The sequence below is a fragment of the Antechinus flavipes genome, chromosome 3, assembly GCF_016432865.1.
Source record: "Antechinus flavipes isolate AdamAnt ecotype Samford, QLD, Australia chromosome 3, AdamAnt_v2, whole genome shotgun sequence".
Taxonomy (NCBI): domain Eukaryota; kingdom Metazoa; phylum Chordata; class Mammalia; order Dasyuromorphia; family Dasyuridae; genus Antechinus; species Antechinus flavipes.
In genome coordinates, this window is record NC_067400.1 from 579,024,663 (window position 1) to 579,049,516 (window position 24,854).

Here is a 24,854-nt window from a genome sequence, read left to right on the forward strand (position 1 = left end):
ATCTGTGGCCCTATAGATCAGCTGATCTGGACTGGAGTCCAGGCCAGGACACTTACTGGCTTCAGAACCAAACACCTTCTTGGGTCCACAAGGCCCACTCTCTAACAAGTTCCAGTGAGAAAAATATTTTACAGAAGGTTCTACAAAAAGGGGGAACCATTTATTAGTCTGTTGAATTAAACCAAAAAGGAAATTTCTTCTATAGTTTGAGATGACCAGTTGGCCCTTTTATCCATCAGAATGTGAATTTCAGAAAGGAAAAGCCAGCCTTTTGTCTGTCTGTCTGTCTGTCTGTCTCTCTCTCTCTCTCTCTCTCTCTCTCTCTCTCTCTCTCTCTCTCTCTTTTTTTTTTTTTTTTTTAATCTCCGGGACTTAGAAGAGTTCCTGGCACATAGTGGGTGAGGGTGGTGATTTTTTAAACTCAATTTTTCCTCTCCTCCTCAGGTAAAGACACTCTTGTCTCTCCTTCACTGCCTACAAGAACAGCAAAAGGAATCCAAGATCCAAGGCCCAGATCAAAGAGCAAGTAATTAAAAAAACAACAGGTACAGTCAGGGTAGCAATTCAATAAGCATTTACTGGGCACCTACGAAATGGGGTCTGTGCCAGGAAAAAAGTCACCAAAAATCTTTCTACCTTCCACTGCCCAAAAAAACAAGCAGAGCCCAAGTTCTGACCAAATCATACACCACAACCACCTTCAAAAACCATCAATGCCTCCCTCCTGACGATAAATTACAACTACTCAGCCTGGCATTTAAAATTAACACGATCTGGCTCCTGCTCCGATTTCTGCAAACTTCCTTCCTATCCCTCACCCCCTTTCACATTCTCTCTAGCCAACTTAATCTTCCCCCACCTGCCATCTCTCTCCAATCTCCAAGCTTTGCCTGGAATGCATTCCCTCGTGGCCTCCCGGGCTTAGAGTTCTTAGCTCCCTTCAAGGCTCAGCTCAAGCAAAGGAGACCCACCTGGGGGACAAGTAGGGGCAGAGAGGATGCTGCAGACAGGCCCGATCAAGAAAGAACACGGGCTGCCCGACTTCTGAGGAGAAACAAGGAAACGGGCCTCCCTCTTCCTAACAAGGAGAGTGTGGAAGAGGCTGCCCCAGGAGGCAAAAGGGTTCCCTTCCGTAAGCTCCCTCAGGGTATAACTGGAGACCAAGCCAAGCCCTTTCCACTCTCCAGTTCAGTCATTTGTGACTGCTCCAATACAAAGACCCTGAGCCACAGGCCATGGAGCACTTGGGTTTGCTTCACTGTACTCCCTCACCGGGGGGGGGGGGGGGGGGGACACTGGTTTTAAAAGCGTCGATTTAAAAAGAGAACAACAGAAAATGGATGGACGGTGGAGTAGGTCGGGGAAAGAAAGATGGCTCCACAGCCAAAGCACCCAAGTTCTGAGCCTGGCTAACTGATCTAGGGGAACTCAAGAAACTCTTTTTTTCCTCCCCAGGGCTGAGTTTTCTCGGCTAAGTCTGTAAAACTCTCCAGCTCTAAGTCTATGATAATATGACAGAGTGAAGTGGGAAAGAGTGAGAGAGACAGAGAATGAAGGGGGGGAGAGAGAGATGATACATATGTAGATAACAGAAACAGATACAGATATATGATCTATGTAATATAGAAACAAACAGAATATATATTGAGATGGATGGATAGGTAGAAAGACAGATGGATAGAAAGATATATGGGTAAAGATAGAGGGAAGGTTGAAAAGAAAGGAAGGGAGGAAGGAAAAGAAGTGGATAATCCGTAGGTGGACAGATGGATGAATAAACAGAAAGATGGATAGAAAAATAGGAAGATATTAAGAGAAAGACAAATAAGAGAGGCAGATACCGGTTAATTACACGGCACATTGTGTACCTGGAGTCCACAAACCATTAAAAGAATGAGAAGTGTGTATTAAGGGGATGTGCAGCGAGAAGGAGACAAGAATGACAAAGACCAGGGCCTGACTCCAACACTGACCCCACGAGGAACATCTGTATCTCTCACACACACCCACTCAGAGGCCCCCCCCCGGGAGGCGCTCCCAATTCGCCCCCCCACACCCACACCACCACAGCACTTCATCCCACTTTAAGCTGCAATGAGTCTTAGCCTAATCCATGGATTTTACACATGGGGAAACTGATTTAGCCCAAGTCACATAAAAGACGGCTCCAAATGCGGACCTCGCTGACAGTCGGCTCCCACGAGCCCCTTCCCTGAAGCACCAACAGTCGGTGCGCCGTTCCATCCACACTTACACGTGCGTCTACACACGGACCCGCGGGGACGCCCTCCCGCTGGGCCCAGCCCCCACAGGCTCCTATCGAGGCCCCTCCCCACAAGTTCCCAGCAGGAGACGTGCGCTGCCCACGGGGAGCCCAGCCCAGCCTATAAACAAATAGCGGCTTTCAGCGGAAATCTCAGAAGTTTGTTTGTAAATCTCACCGCCAAAGGGGCTGGCCCGGGAGCCCAATGGCCACAGAGGTTCCCCAAGGGCCAGTCGGAAAGTCCGGACTGCTGAGCCAGCCAGCCCCCGGCAGACTGTCGATCCCGGCCTCCTAATCTCCGCAGGGCCACGCCGGTTTGGGGAAGGGGCACGCTCGCCAGGCCTTCCCCACTTCCCCAGGAAAGGCAAAGCCCCGTGCCTCGGTGGCTGGGGGCTCCCCTAGGACACCACTTCTGGGGACCGCCAAACGGGAGGGCAGGAGAAGCCCGGGGGAAGGGCATCTCGAGGGCCGGTGCCCCACGGGTCACACAGTGCGGGCGGCTGTCAGCTCCGACAGAGGAGTGACGTCTGCAGGGCTCACAGGGGCCACAAGTCCTCCGGGACGGCAGGGAACAACAGGCTTTAAAAATAGCCCAGAAGTCTCCGCACGCCCCCGCAAAAAGGGGGAGGAGGAAGGATGACAAAACCACACGTCCACTAACTGCCCGAGCCTCTAGGACCCCGCGGGGCAAGGAGTCCGAGGGTCACCGTCCCCCTTTTATAGGAAGAGAAACTGAGGTCCAGAGGGGGCACACTGCCTCACAGCTAAAAAGTATTCCAGGACAATCCGGCGGCTCTACCGCGCTCTCCCGGGGCTGAGCCTCTCCTACCCGGGACCCCCCCAGTCTGGGTCAGCAGAGAGTGAAAAAGGGGTCCTAAGGCCCCCAAGAAACAGGAGCAGACGGGAAAGGGGGAAATTAAGCGCTCTCACAAAAGTTGTGCTTCACGCACGCGTGCACTCACACGCACAAGCACGAGCATACTCGCACGCGCACACACGTGCACACGCATGCACACACGCACACGCACTCCCGGGCAGGTGCTACACCCTCCCGCCACGGCCGGCCCCGACCTCCTGGGGCCGAGACTAAACTTTGTCAAACTCTCGGCCGGAGGCCTCCCGGCGGGGGAGGGAGTGGAATGGGGGAGGGGAGGGAAGGGGGCTCCGAGGGGCGCACACACTCACTCCGGTGCCGCCCGCCGCCTCCCCACGTCTGTTTGGCAATGCTAGGGCTGCGAATGAGCGCCCGGCCCGCCGACTTGAGCGCGTCCATGGCCCCGCTCCGACCGCCCGGCCGCTGCCGCCGCCGTCGCCGCCGCCAAAACTCTCCGCCTGGAAAAACTTTTCCGCTGGGGCCCACGAAGCGCGCCGCCCCATCCCGGCTCCGCCCCGCCCCGCCTCTCAGAGCCCCGCCTCCCACTCCCCTCCGGCTCCCCCCACACGCTCCAAGAGAGGGGCGGAAGGATGCAAATAAAGCCCCGCCCATTCCCCCAGACCCTACGGGCACTCCGGAGGAAGGGCGGGGCTGATGCAAATAATCTAACGTCACCGACCCACCCCCCTCCCGGTCCCCAGCAGAGACAAAGAGGGTTTAAACTAAGCTGGGGAAAAGGTTGAGGCGCTGCCTAGAACGGTCGGGGTTCCCGTTTCTTTCCGAGCACCCCGAATGGGGAGGAGCAGAAGAGATCGCCACCCACTCCTAGTCCCCTTTATTGTGCCTCGAGGTACCCGCCGCCCACGCCGGGGTCGGAGCTTCAGCCACGTGGGAGCGGAGTCGCAGACGAATGGAGGTCGGGGCTGGCTGTCCCTCCGATCCACCTGCCTTCCTCCGCTGCGAGGAGGGGCCTGGGCTTGCCGGACCCTAGAACCAGGCCCAGGCTAATAGATCAGGAGCGGACCAGAGCCGTCATCTGAGGTCGGGCACTCTAGACCCGGAGTCCTGCTCTCTGGGTCTCTTTCGGGGAGTCCCCGAACTTGGATGCACGGGCCAACACATCTTTATTTTTGCTAACCTCTAAATGAAATTTAGTGTTACCTTCAATGATTTAAAAATTTAGAAAATATGCTGAAGTGTCCGTAGCATTAAAGAGGTCCTTCATCCAATCCAGTCCCCCTCATTCTTCTAGCCAGGGAAACAGGATGGGAGAAAGAGACAGGGGCTGGTTGTGAATTAGAATCCAGGTTTTCTTGATTCAAGATCCAACCCTCTGTGGAGGGGCCCAGTCTGGGGTCGGAACAGAACCGAATGCAAGAACCCATTCTAAGGGAAATGTGGAGCCCGGTCTGGTGCCGGCAGCAGGCTTGGGAGACTTGCTGGAGGAGTCCGCCTTCAAGCACAGATGTTGCCCTCAGCACCTGCGCAGCCGCAGGCAGCTCCCCGCGGGGCCCACTCCACCCCAAACAATAAACAGTTTTCTCCCCTATCCTTTTCTCGGAGCCCAACCCTGCCTCTCCCTAAAGATAAGGGATGAATTTCCAGGCTTCTCCCCTAGGAAGTCCGCGGTAACTGGGTTTCCGGTGACTCAGGGGAATGGCTCCCGGGTGGTTAACCTTTCACCTCACGCCCTGCGCTGGAGCCTGTCCCCGAGTCCCTCACTTTCCCCAGCTATTGTCTCACTCTGCCCGAACCTGTACAACGCCTGTATAGGCTCCGTGCCTGGGCTGACTGACCCCTGTTCTAGAAAAGGCCCCGCTTGTCTTCCTCCGCCGCCCCGCTCTGGGGAGCTTGGCTTGCTACTTCTGGGAGAGCGTTTATCAGAGCCCTCACACGCACTTCTTAGCCAGAGGGATTTTGGGACAGGGCTCGGAGCGACCTTAAATATATTTACATCAAGGCCCCTCCTTCCTCCCGCGTCATTTTATAGTTAGAAAAACCTAGGCCCATTTGCTGAAGGTCACACAACCTGAGTCATAGTGGTTCTAGAATCCTTTTGGGAAAATGTCTTCTTAAAAAAAAAAGTATTCTTGTTATGAGCCATTACAATTGATAAATGGTCAAAGGATAGGAACAATTCTCAGACGAAGAAATTAAAACCATTTCTAGGCACATAAAAACTAAATCACTATTGATTAGAGAAATGCAAATTACCTCTCAGATTGGCTGAACTGACAGGAAAAGATGATAAATGTTGGAGGGGATGTGGGAAAACTGGGACACTGATGCATTGTTGGTGGACTGTGAACGGATCCAACCATTCCAGAGAGCAATGTGGAGTTATGCCCAAAGCATTATCAGACTGCATAGCTTTTGGCCCAGCAGTGTCTCTACTGGATCTGTATCCCAAAGACACCACATACATACAGCAGCAAACAACCAAGAAAGTTAAAGAAAAATAAGTTAAAAGAAAGAAAAAGAAAGTTAAAGAAAATAAGAAAGTTTAAAAAAAAAAAAAGTGTGCTTCAATTTGTATTCAAACTCCATTAGTTCTTTTTCTAGTGGTGGATAGTTTTTCATCATGTCCTTCAGAATTGTCTTGAAGAACTGGAAACTGTGTGAATGTCCATCCTTTGGGAAATGGCTGGGTAAAATATGGTACATGAATGTTATGGAATATTATTGTTCCATAAGAAACGATCAGCAGGATAATTTCAGAAAGACCTAGAGAGATTTAGGTGAACTGCTGCTAAATGAAGTGAGCAGAACCAGGAGATCATTGTACACCAACAACAAAAACATTATGTGCTGATAATCTGTGATGGATTTGGCTCTTTTCAACAACGAGGTGATTTAGGCCATTTCCAGTGGTCTTGTGATGGACAGAGCCATCTGCACCCGGAGGGAGAACTACGGGAACTGAATGTGGATCACAACAGAGTATTTTCACTTTTTTGTGGTGGTTGGTTGTTTCCTTGGGTTTTTTTTTTCCTTTCTCATTTTTTCCCCTTTGATTTAATTTTTCTTGTACAGCATGATGAATATGGAAATATGTTTGGAAGAATTGCACATGTTTAACTTATATTGGATCACTTGCTATCTAGGGGAAAGGAGTGGTGAGGAGGAAGGGAGAAAAATTTGGAAACCAAGATTTTGCAAGGTGAATGTTTAAAATTATCTTTTAATGCATTTTGAAAAATAGAAAACTATCATTTTAAAACTAAAAAGAAAAATATGTTATTGGAAATATGTTTTACATGATTGTTCATATGTAATCTGAAGTAAAGTGTTTACCACCTCAAAGAGGGAGAGGAGAGGGAAGAAGAGAATTATTTACATGATGAAAAAATTCTTTAAAAAAGAAAAAGTTATTCTTAGGAGTCTTTAAGCTAAATTGGCTTTTATGAATGAGTTTAGGCTATAGATCCAGTGTTCTAAAGGACTTCCAAGGTCTCTGATGTGTTTTGTAAATTTGTCTTGTTGAATTAATAGAATCCAACAATATTAGGATTTCTGTATTATTCTGGTGGAGAGAATGTTGTCTAATGGTTAGAGAAATATACTAAGAGGCAGGATAATGGTGTTATAATGTCACTGCTCTCTTTAAGGCTCTATTCCTCTCAACATCAGTTTCTTCATCTATAAAATGAAGCATTTGGATTAGATAATCCCTAAGGTCCTTCCAGCCCTGACATTCTCTGTTCTATGGTCCTTATAGCTCTAAGTTTTTTGTGTTATTGGATTCCTTTCAACTACAAATTGTAAGAATTTGGGGACTTTATTTAATCTCTCTAAGCCTCAGTTTTCCCCATCTGTACAATGGGAATCATAACAGCACCACCTAGCAGAGTTTTCAAGAGAATCACAGCACTTTTCTGACCTGAAAGCCCTAGCTGAATTAGTAATTATTACATTTCTGCCTTCTTTCCTTCCCACTCTGATTCACTGGTGACCATACCTGCTTAGGCCCATTCCAGATCTGGAGGCTAATGCCCACCAGCTGCTTCTCTGATCTGGGTGGTGCTATTCCGGCCAAGGCTGGCACCAGGATACAGAAGGGGTTGTTCAGTGGTGGGGCACTGATTCCCCATTTCTTCCCACCCTTCTGCACGGGCGTCTCCTAGCCCAGGAACCTCCCAGCAGCAGGGCCACAGAAGGAAGGGCTCTCTTGATTCAACACGCTGAGTCAGCAGGAGGAGGGTTGGCCGGCACCCAAAGAATTTTTCATTGACTCTCCTTTGCAGTCTCCTCCCTGGAACTTCTACACACAAAACCGCCTTCCACAGTTCCCCCACAACTTCCTGTTTCAAGTGGCTTAGAATGTGGCTTCCCTCTGCCCTTCTGGCTAGAGTCTCTAAAGACCCCAAGAAGGAGAACTGGGTTCAGAGTCAGAAAAACATGAGTTGGCTCCTCAGATACTTATTAGTTGCATAATTCTGGGCATATCACATGCACAAACTACCAAATTCAACAAAAACTCATCTGTAAAGAAAAGGGATTTGACTCCTTTGGGCTCAGAGGCAGCCAGGTAGCACAAGGGATAAAGTGTTGGGCCGGAGTTCAAATGTGACCTCAGATAACTACCAGCTGTGTGACCCTGGGCAAGTCACATAATCTCTGCCTTAGTTTTTTCAATTGTAAAATGGGGATCCATGATAAGCCCTACCTCCCAGGATTGTCGGGAGAACCAAATAAGATTTATAAAGCACATTAGCATAGTGCTACGTGTAACAGGTGCTATGTAAATGCTTTTTCTCTTCTTTAAGTCTCTAGTAAGACCACACTCTGCACAGCAATGGTAGCAAAATCAGATAGAAACGGGGAATCCTACTGTATGCATTTTGATTAGAAAACGACATATTAACATTATGTTTTATTGAACTTTTACTTGTTTTGTTAAATATTGTCAGGTTACAGTTTAATTTCTCTTGGACTGCACTCAGGGGTGTGGGGCCATGTTTCACATCTCTACCAGACAGGACATACATCACATGTCTGATATTCTGCCTGATATATCTGATATATCACATGTCTGATGGGATGTATCCTATGAGGAACAATATTGATAACCACTTAGAAGAGTATTTAAGATTTGTCAGGCACTTGAACCTATTATGTGCTAGTTTCTGGGGACACAACCAAAAGAAGCCGTTTCTGCCCTCAAAGAACTGTTATTGTCTTGGAAAAAACTATGTACACAAATAAGACCATTTAAAAGACATACAAGATAATTTTGTTGTCCCGTTATTGTCATTCTCTTGGATGAAATTATTGATCATTTTTATGCTTTTTTGTTTCACCCATTCATTCTTTAGGATTAGATTATTTAGTTTCCAATTAATTTTTGGTATATTTTCCCCCAGTCCTTTATTATATGTAATTTTTATTGCATCATGATCTGAAAAGGATGCATTTGCTTTTGAGATTTTTTTGACCTAATACATAGTCAGTTTTTATGTAGGTTCCATGTACCACCAAGAAAAAAGTATATTCCTTTCTGTCCCCTTCAATTTTCTCCAAAGTTCTATCATACCTAACTTTTCTAAAATTCTACTTAGCTCCTTAAATTCTTTCTTGTTTATTTTGCAGTTTGATTTATCTTGTTCTGATAGGGGGAAGTTGAGCTCCCCCACTAGTATAGTTTTGTTATCTAATTCTTTCAGCTCTCTTAACTTCTCTAGGAATTTGGATGCTATACCATTTGGTACATATATGTTTAGTTTTGATATTGCTTCATTATCTATGGTTTCCTTTAGCAAGTTTCCTTCCTTATCTCTTTTAATTAGAAATATTTTTGTTTTTGTTTGATTTGAGATCAGGATCACTTACCCCTTCTTTTTTTTTTTTACTTCAGTTGAAACATGATAGATTCTACACCAATTTTTTATCTTTATTCTGTATGTATCTTTCTGCTTCAAATATGTTTCCTGTAAACAACATATTGTAGGATTCTGGCTTTTAATTCACTCTGCTATCCACGTCAGTTTTATACGAGAGTTCACGTACAAGATAATTTTGGAAAAGGGAAGGCACTAGCATCTGGAGTAATCAGGATAGGCTTCCTGTAGGAGGTGGTGCTTGAGTGAAGCTTTTCCCCATTACCCCATTTGCTCTTCCTTTGAAAAATGCAATTAATATCACCCCCATTTTGCGGATCAGGAAAAATGAGGCTTAAAAAGATTAATTTTTCCAGCGTCACATAGCTGGTGTACAGACAAGATCAGTGCAGTTCCCGGCCAGTCCACATCTCCACTGGGCCCTGGGTATTGGGCCAGGACTCCTGGCTCTTTATGGTACACGCGGGCAGTTTTAGTTCTTTGTACTTTGAGTTAAGGCCCACCCAGGGTGAGAGGGCCTGCATTTGCAAAAAAAAAAGGTCCCATTGTTACAGAGAAGGCCCCGGAGGCCATCCATCTTCTCACTGGTCAGGATGGGCCGGCAGAATCATGGATGAGTCCTAGGATCTGCAGGCCAGGCATCTAGGGCAGGGGCTCAAAGCCTGGGCAAAAGAGGTTGAGATTTCAAGCTCAGTTCCCATGTTGTTTCTTCATGATCCCATTGCCAAATTCATCGGGCCTCATGCAGCCCCTCCAATCTCCTCACTGCCGCCCGCTCTGTTCCATGCTAAGATCAATCTCAAATCCTGCCTCCTAGAGTCTATTGAACATCATGTCTATATCTTGCACTGTGCCATGTGCCAGGGAATCAAAGAAAAAGGAAACAGTCTTTGTCCTCCAGAATTACATAAGTCTGTGCTCTGCCTTTGGGAAGGGATGATCTCATGAAAAGGTGGAGTAAACAGCTGCCTGAATGATGATTTCAAAAATATTTAAAAGTCAGTGCTGGGATGGACTTAGGATATAGCTTGTCAGCTGCAAGGGCCACTAAAACACAGAATAAATATCACAGCTAAAGGAGCTTTAGAATATTTTGTTTTTCTCAATTACATGTAAAAATAATTTTTATAATTTTTTAAAATATTGAGTTCCAAATTTTCCCTCTCCCTCTTTCACCTTTCCTTTCCCTGAAAAAGTAAGCAATTTGATGTTACACATGTTCAATCATGCAAAACATATTTCCATATTAGTCAAGTTGTGAAAGAAAACACAGACCAAAAACCCCCCCAAAAAATTAAGAAAGTAAAAATTAGTATTCAGACTCTATTAATTCTTTCTTTTTTTCTAGTAAATTTACTTATTTCTAATACATATTGCTTTATGAATTATGTTGGGAGAGAAAAATCAGAGCAAAAAAGAAAAAGCATGGGAGAGATTAAAAAAAAAAAAACCAGAAAAAAGAAATCAACATAGCATGTATTGATTTATATTCAGTCTCCTTAGTTCTTTTTCTGGATGCAGATGGCATTTTCTGTCCAAAGTCTATTGAGATTGCTTTTGGATCACTGAACCACTGAGAAGAACCAAGTCTTTCATAGATGCCTATCAGTTCTTTCTCTGGATGGATAACATATTTCATCATTAAATCCTTTGGAATTGTCTTGTATTATTATGTTGATTATAAAAGCTGACTCATTCACAATTGATCATAGTACACTGTTGCTATTATTGAATATATTCTTCTCCATGTCCTGTTTACTTTACATTGCATCAATTCTTGTGTTTCCAAATTTTTCTGAAATAATCTTACTTATCATTTCTCACAGCACAATAGTATTCCATTATGATCATATATCTCAATTTGTTCTGCTGTACCCCAATTGATGGGCATTCCCTCAATTTCTATTTCTTGGCCACCACAAAAAGAGTTGCTATGAATGTTTTTGGTACATGGAGGTCTTTTTTTTCCTTTTTTACGATCTCTTTGAGATACAGACTTACTAGTAGTATTGCTGGATCAAAGGATATGCACATCTTGATTGCTCTATGGTTATAGTTCCAAATTGCTCTCCAAAATGGTTGGATCAAATTCACAACTCTGCCAACAATGCATTAATTTTCCTAAATCTTCTTCAACATTCATCATTTCCCTTTTCTGCCATATTACCCAATTTTATAAATGTGAGGTAATACCTCAGAGTTGTTGGATTTTTTTTTTATATTTTATTTTTTTAACATTTTTACCCAGTTACATTCAAAATCATTGTTTTTACATTTGCTTTTAAAGTTTGAGTTTTTTCCCTTATCTTTACCTACAATTAAGAAACCACATGTGAAGTTATGCAAAACATTTTCATAAAAGTCAAGTTGTGAAATAAGTAATAGCTCTCTCATCTTAATGAAAATAAAAACCCTCAAGAAAAATTAAGTTAAAAAGAGAGAAAAAGAGAGAGAGAATGCTTCAGTCTGTATTCATACACAATCAGTTCCTTCTCTAGTATGGATAGATTTTTTCTTCGTAAGCCGTTCAGAGTAGTCGTGGATGATTGTACTACTGAGAATAACAAAGTCATTTACTGCTGGAAACCCAGAACATTGCTATTACTTTGTATACAGTACATTTCACTTTACTTGAGTTCATGGAGGACTTTCCAAGTTGTTTTTTTCTGAAAGCATCCTGAGAGCATCATTTCCCATAGAACAATAATATCCCAACATAAACATATATCACAATTTATTGAGCCATTCCCCAATTGATGTGCATCCTGTCAATTTCCAATATTTTTGCCCTAAGAAAAGAGATGCTATGAATATTTTTGTACTTATAGGTCATTTTCCTTTTATTTTGTTTTGAGGTATTCATGCCTAGTAATGATGTTGTTAGGTTAAAGGATATGCATAAATTTATAGTTTTTTCATCATTTATCAATTGGGACATGACTCTTACTTCTTATAAATTTGACTCAGTTTCCTTTATGTTTGAGAAATGAGGCCTTATCAGAGAAACTTGCTTCAAAATTATTTTTATAATTACTATTGCTAGCTATATTTCCCCTCATTTATTGCTCAGAGTTGTTTGAATTTGCATTTCTTAAGTCAATAGTGATTTAGACATTTTTTCACATGATTACAGATAGCTTTAATTTCTTCAACTGAAAATTGCCTTTTCATATCCTTTGATCATTTGTCACATGGGAAATGACTTGTATTATTATAAATTTGACTCAGTTCTCCATTTATTTGACAAATAAGGCCTTTATCAGAGAGAATTGCTATAAAATTGTTTCTTAGCTTTCTGCTTTGCAGAAAGAAAATGAAACCTTGGTTGCATTGGTTTTGTTTGTGCAAAACCTTTTTAAATTTAATATAATCAAAATTATCCTTCTAATACAGTGTAATGCTCCCTATCTTTTGTTTGGTCATAGATTTTTCCTTCTCTATAGATTCAATGGTTAAACGATCCACATTTCTCTAATTTGTTTATGGTTATCACCCTTTATATATAAATCATGTACCCATTTTGATCTTATCTAGGATAAGATGTTGGTTTATACCTAGTTTCTCTCATGCTATTTTCCAGTTTTCTCAGAAGTTTTTTGTTAGTGAGTTTTTGTCCTCAAAGCTTGGATCTTGGGGTTTCTCAAACACTAGATTATTATGGTCATTTACTATTGTGTAGTTTATAGTTAATCTATTTCATTAATCTACTACTTTATTTCTTAGCCCGTATTAAATTGTTTTAATGATTATTGCTTTATAACACAGTTTGATATCTGGTACAGCTAGACAAACTTCTTTAACTCTTTCCCCCTTTAATTTTCTTGATATTCTTAGCCTTTTCTTCCATTAGGTGAATTTTGTTTTATTTTTTCTAGCTCTATGAAATAATTTTTAATAGTTTGAATTTAAATTGAATTGTCATTTTTATTACATTGGCTTGCTCAGTCTACCAAAAGCAATTAATATTTTTTCAATTGTTTAGATCTGATTTTGTGTGTGAAGTATTTTTTAATTATGTTCATGTAGTTCCTGGATTTATCTTGCTAGGTAGACTCCTGAATATTTTATATTGTCTACAATTATTTTAAACAGAATTTCTCTTTCTATTTCTTGCTGCTGAACTTTGTTGAATATGTAAAAATGTGGATAATTTATGTGGTTTTATTTTATATCCTGCAACTTTACTAAAGTTGTTAATTATTTCGACTAGTTTTTAGTTGATTTTCTAGGATTCTCTAAATATACCACTATATCATCTATAGTGACAATTTTGTTTCCTCATTGTCTATTTTTATTCCCTCAATTTCTTTTTCTTCTCTTGTTATAATTAATGTTTCTAATACAATATTGAATACTAGCAGAGATAATGGACATACTTGTTTCACCCCTCATCTTACTGGGAAGGTTTCTGGCTTATCCCCATTACAGATAATGCTTGCTGATAGTTTTAGATAGATACTACTTATAATTTATTCCTATTCTGTAATGTTTTTAATAGTAATGGATATTTATTTTGTCAAAAACTTTTTCTGCATCTATTGAGATAATCATGTGATTTCTGTTGGTTTTGTTATTGATATGGTCAATTATGTTCATAGTTTTCCTAATATTGAATCAGTCCTAAATTTCTAATATAAATCTAAATTGGTCATAGTATATGATCCTCATGATAAATTGTTATAATCTTCTTGCTAGTATTTTACTTAATTCTTTCTTTTTTTTGGCTAAGGTATTTGGGGTTAAGTGACTTGCCTAAAGTCACATAGCCAGGAAGTATTAAATATTTGAGGCCATATTTGAACTCAGGGCTAGTACTCTATGTACTGTACCTTCTAGATGCACTGCTAGTATTTTATTTTACAATTTTTGCATAATTTTACAATTTTTTTACAATTTGCATCCAAATTCATTAAGGAAATTAATCTATAAATTTTCTTTCTCCATTTTCATTCTCCTGGTTTAAGCCTAAGCACTATATTTATGTCATAAAAAGAATTTGGTAGGGCTTCTCCTTTGCCTATTTTCCCAAATGTATATATAAATATTAGAATTAATTGTTTTTTTAAAAATATTTTATAGAATTCACTTGTGAATCCATCTGGCCCTGGGGCTTTTTTTTTTTTTAAATAACTTTTTATTGACAGAACCCATGCCAGGGTAATTTTTTACAACATTATCCCTTGCACTCATTTCTATTTCGATTTTTCCTCTCCCTCCCTCTACCCCCTCCTCCAGATGGCAAGCAGTTTTATAAATGTTAAATATGTCATGGTATATCCTAGATATAGTATTTGTGTGCAGAACCGTACAGTTTTCTTGTTGCACAGGGAGAATTGGATTCAGAAGGTAAAAATAACCTGGGAAGAAAAACAAAAATGCAAACAGTTTTACATTCATTTCCCAGTGTTCTTTCTTTGGGTGTAGCTGCTTCTGTCCTTCCTTGATCAGTTGAAACTGAGTTAAATCTTCTCTTTGTCAAAGAAGTCCACTAACATCAGAATACATCCTCACACAGTATTGTTGTTGAAGTGTATAATGATCTCCTGGTTCTGCTCATTTCATTTAGCATCAGTTCATGTAAGTCTCGCCAGTCCTCTCTGTATTCATCCTGCTAGTCATTTCTTACAGAACAATAATATTCCATAATATTCATATACCACAATTTACCCAACCATTCTCCAATTGATGGGCATCCATTCATTTTCCAGTTTCTAGCCACTACAAAGAGGGCTGCCACAAACATTTTGGCACATACAGGTCCCTTTCCCTTCTTTAGTATCTCTTTGGGGTATAAGCCCAGTAGTAGCACTGCTGGATCAAAGGGTATGCACAGTTTGATCACTTTTTGAGCATAATTCCAGATTGCTCTCCAGAATGGTTGGATTCATTCACAACTCCACCAACAATGCATCAGTGTCCCAGTTTTCCCACATCCCCTCCAACATTCATCATTATTTTTTCCTGTCATCTTAGCCAATCTGACAGGTGTGTAGTGGTATCTCAGAGTTGTCTTAATTTGCATTTCTCTAATCAATAGTGATTTGGAACATTCTTTCATATGAGTGGAAATCATTTCAATTTCATCATCTGAAAATTGTCTGTTCATATCCTTCGACATTTATCAATTGGAGAATGGTTTGATTTCTTATAAATTAGAGTCAATTCTCTATATATTTTGGAAATGAGGCCTTTATCAGAACCTTTAACTGTGAAGATGTTTTCCCAGTTTGTTGCTTCCCTTCTAATCTTGTTTGCATTATTTTTGTTTGTACAAAGGCTTTTTAATTTGATGTAATCAAAATTTTCTATTTTGTGATCAATAATGGTCTCTAGTTCATCTTTGGTCACAAATTTCTTCCTCTTCTACAAGTCTGAGAGATAAACTATCTTATGTTCCTCTAATTTATTTATAATCTCGTTCTTTATGCCTAAATCATGGACCCATTTTGATCTTATCTTGGTATACGGTGTTAAGTGTGGCTCCATGCCTAATTTCTGCCATACTAATTCCCAGCAGTTTTTGTCAAATAATGAATTCTTATACCAAAAGTTAGGATCTTTGGGTTTGTCAAACACTAGATTGCTATAATTGACTATTTTGTCTTGTGAACCTAACCTTTTCCACTGATCAACTAATCTATTTCTTAGCCAATATCAAATGGTTTTGGTGACTGCTGCTTTATAATATAGTTTTAGATCAGGTACAGCTAGGCCACCTTCATTTGATTTTTTTTTTCATTAATTCCCTTGAGATTCTCGATCTTTTGTTCTTCCATATGAATTTTGTTGTTATTTTTTCTAGATCATTAAAATATTTTGTTGGAAGTCTGATTGGTATAGCACTAAATAAATAGATTAGTTTAGGGAGTATTGTCATCTTTATTATATTCACTTGGCCTATCCAGCACTTAATATTTTTCCAATTATTTAAGTCTGACTTTATTTGTGTGGAAACTTTTTTGTAATTTTACTCATATAATTCCTGACTTTCCTTTGGTAGATAGATTCCCAAATATTTTATGCTGTTGACAGTTATTTTGAATGGAATTTCTATTTGTATCTCTTGTTGTTGGATTTTGTTGGTGATGTATAAAAATGCTGAGGATTTATGGGGATTTATTTTGTATCCTGCAACTTTGCTAAAGTTATGAATTATTTCTGATAGCTTTTTAGTAGAATCTCTGGGGTTCTCTAACTATACCATCATATCATCTGCAAAGAGTGATAGTTTAGTTTCCTCATTGCCTATTCTAATTCCTTTAATCTCTTTCTCGGCTCTTATTGCCAAGGCTAGTGTTTCAAATACAATAATGAATAATAATGGTGATAGTGGGCACCATTGCTTCACTCCAGATCTTACTGGGAAAGGTTCCAGTTTTTCCCCATTGCATATGATGCTTACTGACCATTTAAAATATATGCTCCTGACTATTTTAAGGAAAAGTCCATTTATTCCTATCCTCTCAAGTGTCTTTATTAGGAATGGATGTTGGATTTTATCAAATGCTTTTTCTGTATCTATTGAGATGATCATATGGTTTTTGTCAGTTTGGTTATTGATATAGTCAATTATGCTAATAGTTTTCCTAATATTGAATCAGCCCTGCATTCCTGGTATAAATCCTACTTGTTCATAGTGTATTATCCTGGGAATGATTTTCTGTAACCTTTTTGCTAATATTTTATTTAAGATTTTAGCATCAATATTCATTAGGGAGATTGTCTATAATTTTCTTTCTCTGTTTTCAACCTACCTGGTTTAGGTATCAGTACCATGTCTGTGTCATAAAAGGAGTTTGGTAGGACTCCTGGGGCTTTTTTTAAAGAGAGTTCATTGATGGCTTCTTCAATTCCTTTCTTCTAAAATGGGATTATTTCAATATTCAATTTCCTCTTCTGTTAATCTGGCAATTTATATTTTTGTTACTATTCATCTACTTTATTTAGATTGTTAGAATTATCAACATATAATTGAGTAAAATAGTTCTTATTAATTGCATAAAATAGTTCTTAGTAAATTTTTCTGAATGAAGTGAATTCACTTTTTATTCTCGATACTGGTTATTTGGTTTTCTTTATTTTTAACGTCAAATTAACCAATGATTTATCTGTTTTTTGGGTTTTCTTATAAAACCAGCTCCTACTTTTATTTACTAGTTCAATGGTTTTCTTCCTTTAAATTTTATTAATCTCCCCTTTTATATTCAGGATTTCCAATTTGATGTTTAATTAAGAATTTTTAATTTTTTCTTTTTCTAGGTTTTTTTAGTTGCATGTCCAATTCATTGATATGCTCTTTTACTGATGTAAGCATTAGAGATATAAATTTATCCGAAAGTACTGCTTTGACTGCCTCTCATAAATTTTGGTATATTTTCTCATTGTTGTCATTCTCTTTAATGAAATTATTGATTGTTTTTATGATATGTTCTTTGATCAACTCATCCTTCAGGATTAGAATATTTAGTTTCCAATTATTTTTTAATCTTTTTTTACAGTTTTTTATTGGCTATAATTTTTATTGCTTTATGGTCTGGAAAGGATGTGTTTAATATTTCTGCTTTTCTGTAGTTAGGTATGAGGTTTTTATGCCCTAATACATGGTCATTTTTTGTGTAGGTGCCATATTGTTTTTCTGTCATTTTTAGTTGTGTCTGACTTTTCCTGATGTTGTTTAGGACTTTCTTGGCAATGATACTGGAGTAGTTTTCCATCTCCTTCTCCAGCTAATTTCATAGATGAGAAAACCGAAATAAGCAGATTTAAGTGATTTGTCTAGGAGTGTTTGGGGCCATATTTGAACTCAAGAAAATGAGTCTTGCTGATTCCAAGTTCAGAAATCTATCCACTGTATCATCTAGTTACCCAGTTCTACTGAGAAAAATGGTATACTCCATTCAATGCCACTTCAGTTTCCTCCAGAGGTCTATCATATCTAACTTTTCTAAAATTCTATTCGCCTCCTAAGCTTCTTTCTTATTTAATTTTTTTTTTACTAGATGTATCTAATTCTGAGGAAAATTGAGTTACCTTACTAGTATAGTTTTATTGTCTATTTCCTCTTGTGATTTCTCCTTAAAAAATTTGAATATTATAGTATTTGATGCACATATGTTGAGTATTGATATTATTTTACTGTCTATGGTATCTGTTAGCAAGATCTGATTTCCTTTCTTATTTCTCTCAATTATAGCTATTTTTGCTTTTGCTTTGTCTAAGATATTGATTGATATCCCTGCTTTTTTTCTTTTTTACTTCACCTGAAGTATACAAGATTCTGCTCTAGCTCCTCACCTTTATGCTGTGTTTCTGTGTTTCACATGTATATCTTGTAAACAACATATCATAGGATTCTAGTTTTTAATCTACTCTGCTCTTCTCTTCCATTTTATGGATGAGTTCATCCCATTCACATTCATAGTTATGATTACTACTTGTACTTATTTCTCTTCATCCTATTTTCCTCCTGTTTGTCCATTTCTCTCTCTCCTTTTACCTTGTCTTACTTTACAAGTGTTTTTCTTCTGACTACTGCCTCCCCCAATCCACCCTCCCTTCTCTCAGCCTTCTTCCCTTTTCTCCTCCCCTTTTTTCCTTCAATTTCCCTAAAGGGAACCCAGGATGTCAGAGCTGGAAGGGCCCTTAGAACCCAGAAAGTCAGAGCTGGGAAGGCCCTTAGAACCCAGGATGTCAGAGCTAGGAGGGCCCTTAGAACATGGAATGTCAGAGCTGGGAGGGCCCTTAGAATAGAGAATGTCATAGCTGGGAGGGCTCTTAGAACCCAGGATGTCAGAGCTGGGAGGACTCTTAGAACCCAGGATGTCAGAGCTAGGAGGGTCCTTAGAATCCAGGATGCCAGAGCTGGGAGGACTCTTAGAACACAGGATGTCAGAGCTGGGAGGGCCCTTAGAACCCAGGATGTCAGAGCTAGGAGGGTCCTTAGAACAACACTTCTGTGAACCACTGAGAGGCCTTGGACTTAGAAGGAATCCACAAATCTCTATGAACACTCAGCTTTGCTATCTTCATCTTTATTTAACTCCAAACAACATATTTGTTGTGACTCAGCAAACATATCTTCTGTAGACAAAATAAACTACATGTTTCATTTCCTGAGCCTTCCTTAAGGCTCCTTCACATCTCCATTGTCACAGGCTCTCTGGGCTTCAATGCCCCTGCCAGAAAACAAACTGGACACTTGTGCTTTTGCTGGCCCCTTCCCACCTGCCAGCAATTCCAGGAGCCCTGACTTCAAGGCCCCCCAGGCAATGGCCTTTTGAGCCTTTCTGGGTGTTGTTTGGTCCCCATCCTACGTCTATTTTTCCGTCAGATTTCTCTCCCTGCCAGGATGGCCTTTAGGCACTGACATCATGTCCATCTCTTGTGCCAGTAATAATCTCCTTATCCCACAGGTACCTCCACATCTCAGCCCCGTTAACTATCTTACTAGGATTCTATGGCTGAGAAAATGATGGCCAGGAAGCAGTGACTGATGAGTCCACGCTAACCCCACAGCCTACACTGGGCTGCATCTGGAGCCGGAGGGAAGAGAAATCCTTGGAAAACGGGACCAACACACAAGACTTTCAGAGAGTAATAGCAGAGTTTGGGATTTGTATTTGGGTTTGACTAGATTAGCGAGTCCCAGAATTTTAGAGCTGGGACAGACCCGAGCGTCCACATGTTTCATGCCCTCATGTCTGCTTAAGGTGCCAAATGGCAGAGGTGAGAGATTGTTCTATGTTTTCTTTTTCCTTTTCTTTTTTTCATGACCTTGTGACTTATGTCACACAGCTCGTGTCTGAGAGCAGATTCGAAGCCAGGTCCTCCTGACTCCAGGGCGGTCCGCTGGCCCCGGCCTACTTCTTCCAGCTCCACAATTGGTACCCTTTTCAAATAAGAACCTGAGTCACAGATCTCCCGCTGATAAGAAAGGAATGGAACCATTCCTAACTTCTTAGGAGAGTCAATTGTTAAAGTTTCAGCGTGAGCATTTATACCTGGGAAATTGGTGAATGCTACTGATTAGGGCCCGATTTTCTAGTTTCTTTGATTATCTAGACTTAAGAAAATGATAGAAAAAATGTTAATGGTGTAGATTAACTTAAAAAAGGGAAAACAACTTAAAAGGGGTAGAAATTCCCCCCAGAGATCCAATTGTTAAACATTAACTAGCATATCTCTATATATCTCAGGTTAGAATGGAGGAAAGGATTTGCCCCCCAAACAAGGGGCATACATAATAAAATACATAAAGGCATAAGCAGTCCATTAGCATGACCATTCCCAACTTGTCTGGTTCCTTAGCCCCCAGACATATCAATGGTGTCTGGGAGAGGTGGGAAGGAAGGCTTCCCCAAAGGCTAAGACTTCAGGAGGATTAGAGGGGGCCATCAAGGGTGGAAAGCTCTGGCTGGACCTCCCTGCAAGAGAACTCAAGACAAGGGGGGGGGGGAGGGGAAAGGACAAAAGTCAGAACTGTGGGTTTGAAGTGACAACTGTCTCAGTCACTGGATGCTTTGGAGAAAGTCAAAAATAGGAAGTGTTGAAACCAGCAAAGCCGGGAGCTTCCCACCAACGGTGCCAGGCCTGGGGTCCTCCAAAGAGGTTTGCCCTTTTGGTATACCAGACTCTGCAATCTCCCTTACCCCCTTATGCAATCAGCCACCAAGTTTGTGCAGATCTCCAGCCAGCATTAGGCTCTCAGCATCTCTCATCTCTTCCAAGCTCCTCCTATTTGTTCTCCTGTTTCACCTGTTCATCCTCCACAACATGACTGACCAAGGGATATTCCTAAGACAAAACTCTGCCCAGAATTTCTCTCCTGCTCAAGAAGCTTCAATGGTCCTCTTTTGTCTCTGGGTTCAAATATAAATCCTTCAATTTGGTATCTCAACTCCCTTATCTTCAACCACTCTTCCTGGCCTTATCACTCCCCTTCAAAGGTTCTAAGATTTTATGCCTTTGTCCCAGCTATCCCTCAAGCCTGAAATGCCCTTCCTTTTTGCCTCCACCTCCCAGAATCCCTCGTCTCCTTCAAAACTCAACTCAGATATCTTAGGGTCATAGACCAGGGCCATGCCATATTTGCTTGTGCCCAAATCACTCTGACTCTCATTAATTAGCCAACATTAGGTCTCAGGCCAAGTTGGTTTGATCATTGTTTGGGGTCTGATCGATTTAGAGTGAACATAAATAGCAATTGTTTCTGTTTTGGCCAGAAACTCTGAGGGTCTTCCCTTCCCAGATTGAGATAGATAAGACAGATATAGATATTGATACTAATTATTATATTGGTATATGTGTATGTATGTATGCATATATATATATATTATTTTTTTATATAAATCTCAACCTCATTTCTTACTTAGCCTTAGTCAATGAATGGGTGTTGCCTCAGTTAAACTGAGACCTGTGGAAGACTTTAGCCAAGGTCTCCCACTGCATCCAGCACCATCTTCAGTTGTTCTGACCTATGTATTGCCAATGGGCCCAGATGGCTCTAGAGGGGAAAGTAAGGCAGGTGACCTTGCCCAGTCCTCCCTCACTTCAATCCAACTCACGCGATGTCCCAGCATCCCCTCCCCACCATCATGGTCCTCTTCAAGAACAAAGGACACATAATAAGAGATCTCCCCCTGGCGACATCTTTCCTAAGCTCTCCAGCCACCCCCTCCCCAGTTACCTCATTTACCTTGTGATCGTAGTTATGGGCTGTGTCGTTTCCCTCAGTAGAACACTAGCTGCTTGAGGGTAGATGCTTTCCCATTCCTGACACAGGGCCCGGGACATAGTAAGAAGCACTTCATAAAAGTTTGCTGTTAGATTGATTGATTGATTGCTCTTATGAATCTTAGGCTCGCAGATTTACCCAGAGGAAGAGGAAGCAGATGTCCACCCGGACCCAGGGAAATCCTTCTACCTTCTTGCACTCCTGGTAACACCTGAAATGGTATGTCAGCACTTGCCCTTTCTAGCATCTTCTTCTAAACCTGTACCAGCCCTGGGAGACAATGGACTGGAGGGGAGACACCCCCTGACTTTGGCTCTGAGATCTGAGTTTGAATGTCAAGGCCCAAAGGTCTCTCGCTGCATCACTTTGGACAAATCACATAACCTCAGAAAACTTTTAAGCTAATCTTGTCATTTTACAGAGAAGGGAAATGAGACCTAGAAAAGCATCTTGACCAATGTAACACAGGGAATATAAGTCATAAAGCCAGGCCTGGAACTCACTTTTCCCAACTCAAGTCCAACTCTTTGTTTTTATGGTTTGCATTTTAAAAAATTAGAGCTTTTTATTTTCAAAACACATGTACAGATAGTCTTCAACATCCTGCAAAACCTTGTGTTCTAAAAATTTTTCCCTCCCTTCCTCCCACACCTTTTCCTAGACAGCAAGTAATCCAATATATATTAAACATATGCAGTTCTTCTATACATATTTCCACATTAATCATGCTACACAAGAAAAATCAGATCAAAAAGAAAAAAATGAGAAAGAAAACAAAATGCAAACAAATAACAAAAAGAGTGAAAATGCTATGTTGTGATCCACATTCAGCCTCCATAGTTCTCTCTCTGATGGCTCTCTCAAGCACAAGTCTATAGGAAATGGCCTGAATCACCTCACTGTTAAAGGGCACGTCCATCAGAACTGATCATCATATGATCTTCTTGTTGCTGAGGACAATGTTCTCTTGGTTCTCCTCACTTCACTTAGCATCAGTTCATATAAGAAGTCTAATGTTATTCTCACTATACCCTGCTGCCTTTATTGTGTCTCTCTGGGCTTTACTTTCCCCATTCATAAAATGGGAATAATAGTACCTTAACTAATGACTTTAGAGGTTTATTATTATAAAGGAAATGCTGTATAAAACTGAAAATACCAGAAAAATGTCTATTCCTTTTAGTATTATTTGTTAAAAATCATAATAAATCATTACCAATAGGCTGGTAATTTGGTGAGAGATTTTTTGGTCATAGCTGGTTGTGGAATCAAGAAAAACACAAAACAGCCTCCTATTTTATGGGGTTCCATCCTTTTTTTTTTCAGTGTTGGAGCACAGCAGCAGAAAGGAAACATCCATTGGAGAATGGCTAAACAAGTTGTGGTATATGAATGTAAGGGAATACTATTGTTCTATAACAAATGATGTTCAAGCTGATTTCAGAAAAGCCTGGAGAGACTTACATGAACTGATGCTAAGTGAAGTGAGCAGAACCAAGAGATCATTGTATACAGTAACAGCAATACTATGTAATAATCAACTAATAACTTAACTCTTCTCAGTAATGCAATAATTCAAAACAATTCTAAGGGATTTGTGATGGAAAATGCTGATCATCCAGAGAAAGAACTATGGAGTCCCAATGCATTTCAGAGAAAAAATTGAAATTCAAAATCTTACAAAAATGAATGTTGAAAACTATCTTTACATGTAATTGGAAGAAAATATTATTAAGTCAAAAACAATAAAAGAAGAAAGGAAGGGAGAGAGTTGTAGATACTCTGTATTTATATATGTGTATATATATGTATATATATATACATATATATCGATATAAATAAATATGTGTGGATAAACAGAAAAATAAGGCACATACATATGACAAGCATATTAGTTTCTAGGCATATATATGTACACATATAGGTATATATAAATAAATCTAAAATAGATTTATCACATACTAAGTGTTATATACATGTTGGCTATTATTTCTATACTATATATATATAGAAATGGATATATAGAGATACAGATAAAAAGTTCAAATTTAGTGTTAGATACTTGTTCAATTTTTTTCAATCATATCTGATTCTTCATGACCGCATTTGGGGGTTTTCTTGGCAACACTGGAGTAGTTCACTGTTTTCTTCTCCAGCTCATTTTACAAATGAGGAAACTTAGGCAAGCAAGGTAAAGTGACTGCCCAGGGTCACACAGCTAATAAATATTTGAGACTGGATTTGAGCTTAGGTCTTCTTGATTCCAGGTTCTATATTCTATCCACTATATCACATAGCTTCCCCCCAAAGCTACTACCAGAAACTTACTAATTGTAAACTCTAGTCAAGTTAATTGCTTTCTGCCTCAGTTTCCTCATCTGTAAAATGGGGATAATAAGAACATTTACCTCCAAGATTTGTTGTGTGGATGAAATGGGATATTTGTAAAGCCATTAAAGCAATGTATAAATTATTATCATTATCACCTCCATTATTATACTACTACTAATATATATCTCCCTGGCAGAATGTAAGTTCTTGAGGGTAGAGATGGGTTCAGATCTGTCTTTGTAAACCCACTATATATTTAATAAGTGATTGAAACAAGAGTGGAACAGGAACGTTCATGGTTAGGTTACAATCTGCATGGTCAGAGGGAATAGCCACATGATGAGATGGAAGATCTATTTGAGTAGAGTCACTTACACCTCAGTCTATATTGGTGCAATAGTCAACTCCACTCAACAAATTGTTATTAAGCTTCTTTTGTCTGCAAGCCCAGCCACCTGAGAGCCCAGGGCAAGGTTCCCGAGGAAGGGAAGAGATGAGCTTGATGTGTTTTATAGGAGGCAGATGATCTTCACCTCTGCTTCTCCTTGCAGTTATCTACGGTGCGGGGGCAGGGCAGGGGTAGGGGCAGGAGGACGAGCAGGGGGGCAGGAGGATACTACAGATGAAAAGTTTCAAAGAACCAGGCAGACCAAGGTTTGGCAAAAAATCGTGGATTATATCCAGGGCAGAAAAAACATGTCAGAGGAGAAAGGGAAATATCTTTTTAGCTGTCCCAGAAAAGGTTAAAAGGGAAGGACCTGAGGTTGTATGATCTTGGGTGATTGAAATGAGATGTGTTTCAGTTTCCTCATCTGT

General features: G+C 40.3%; 1 protein-coding gene across 1 annotated transcript in view; it reads right to left on the reverse strand.

Moving 5' to 3' along the window:
• The window catches only part of LDLRAP1 (low density lipoprotein receptor adaptor protein 1), a 36,853-nt gene extending 33,243 nt beyond the window's left edge, over window positions 1-3,610 (reverse strand). Inside the window, exon 1 of the mRNA XM_051988213.1 lies at window positions 3,449-3,610. Coding sequence (XP_051844173.1) covers window positions 3,449-3,536 — 88 coding nt within the window. The 5' untranslated portion in view covers window positions 3,537-3,610. The remainder of the gene's footprint in view (window positions 1-3,448) is intronic.
• Between the last annotated feature and the right edge of the window lie 21,244 nt (window positions 3,611-24,854).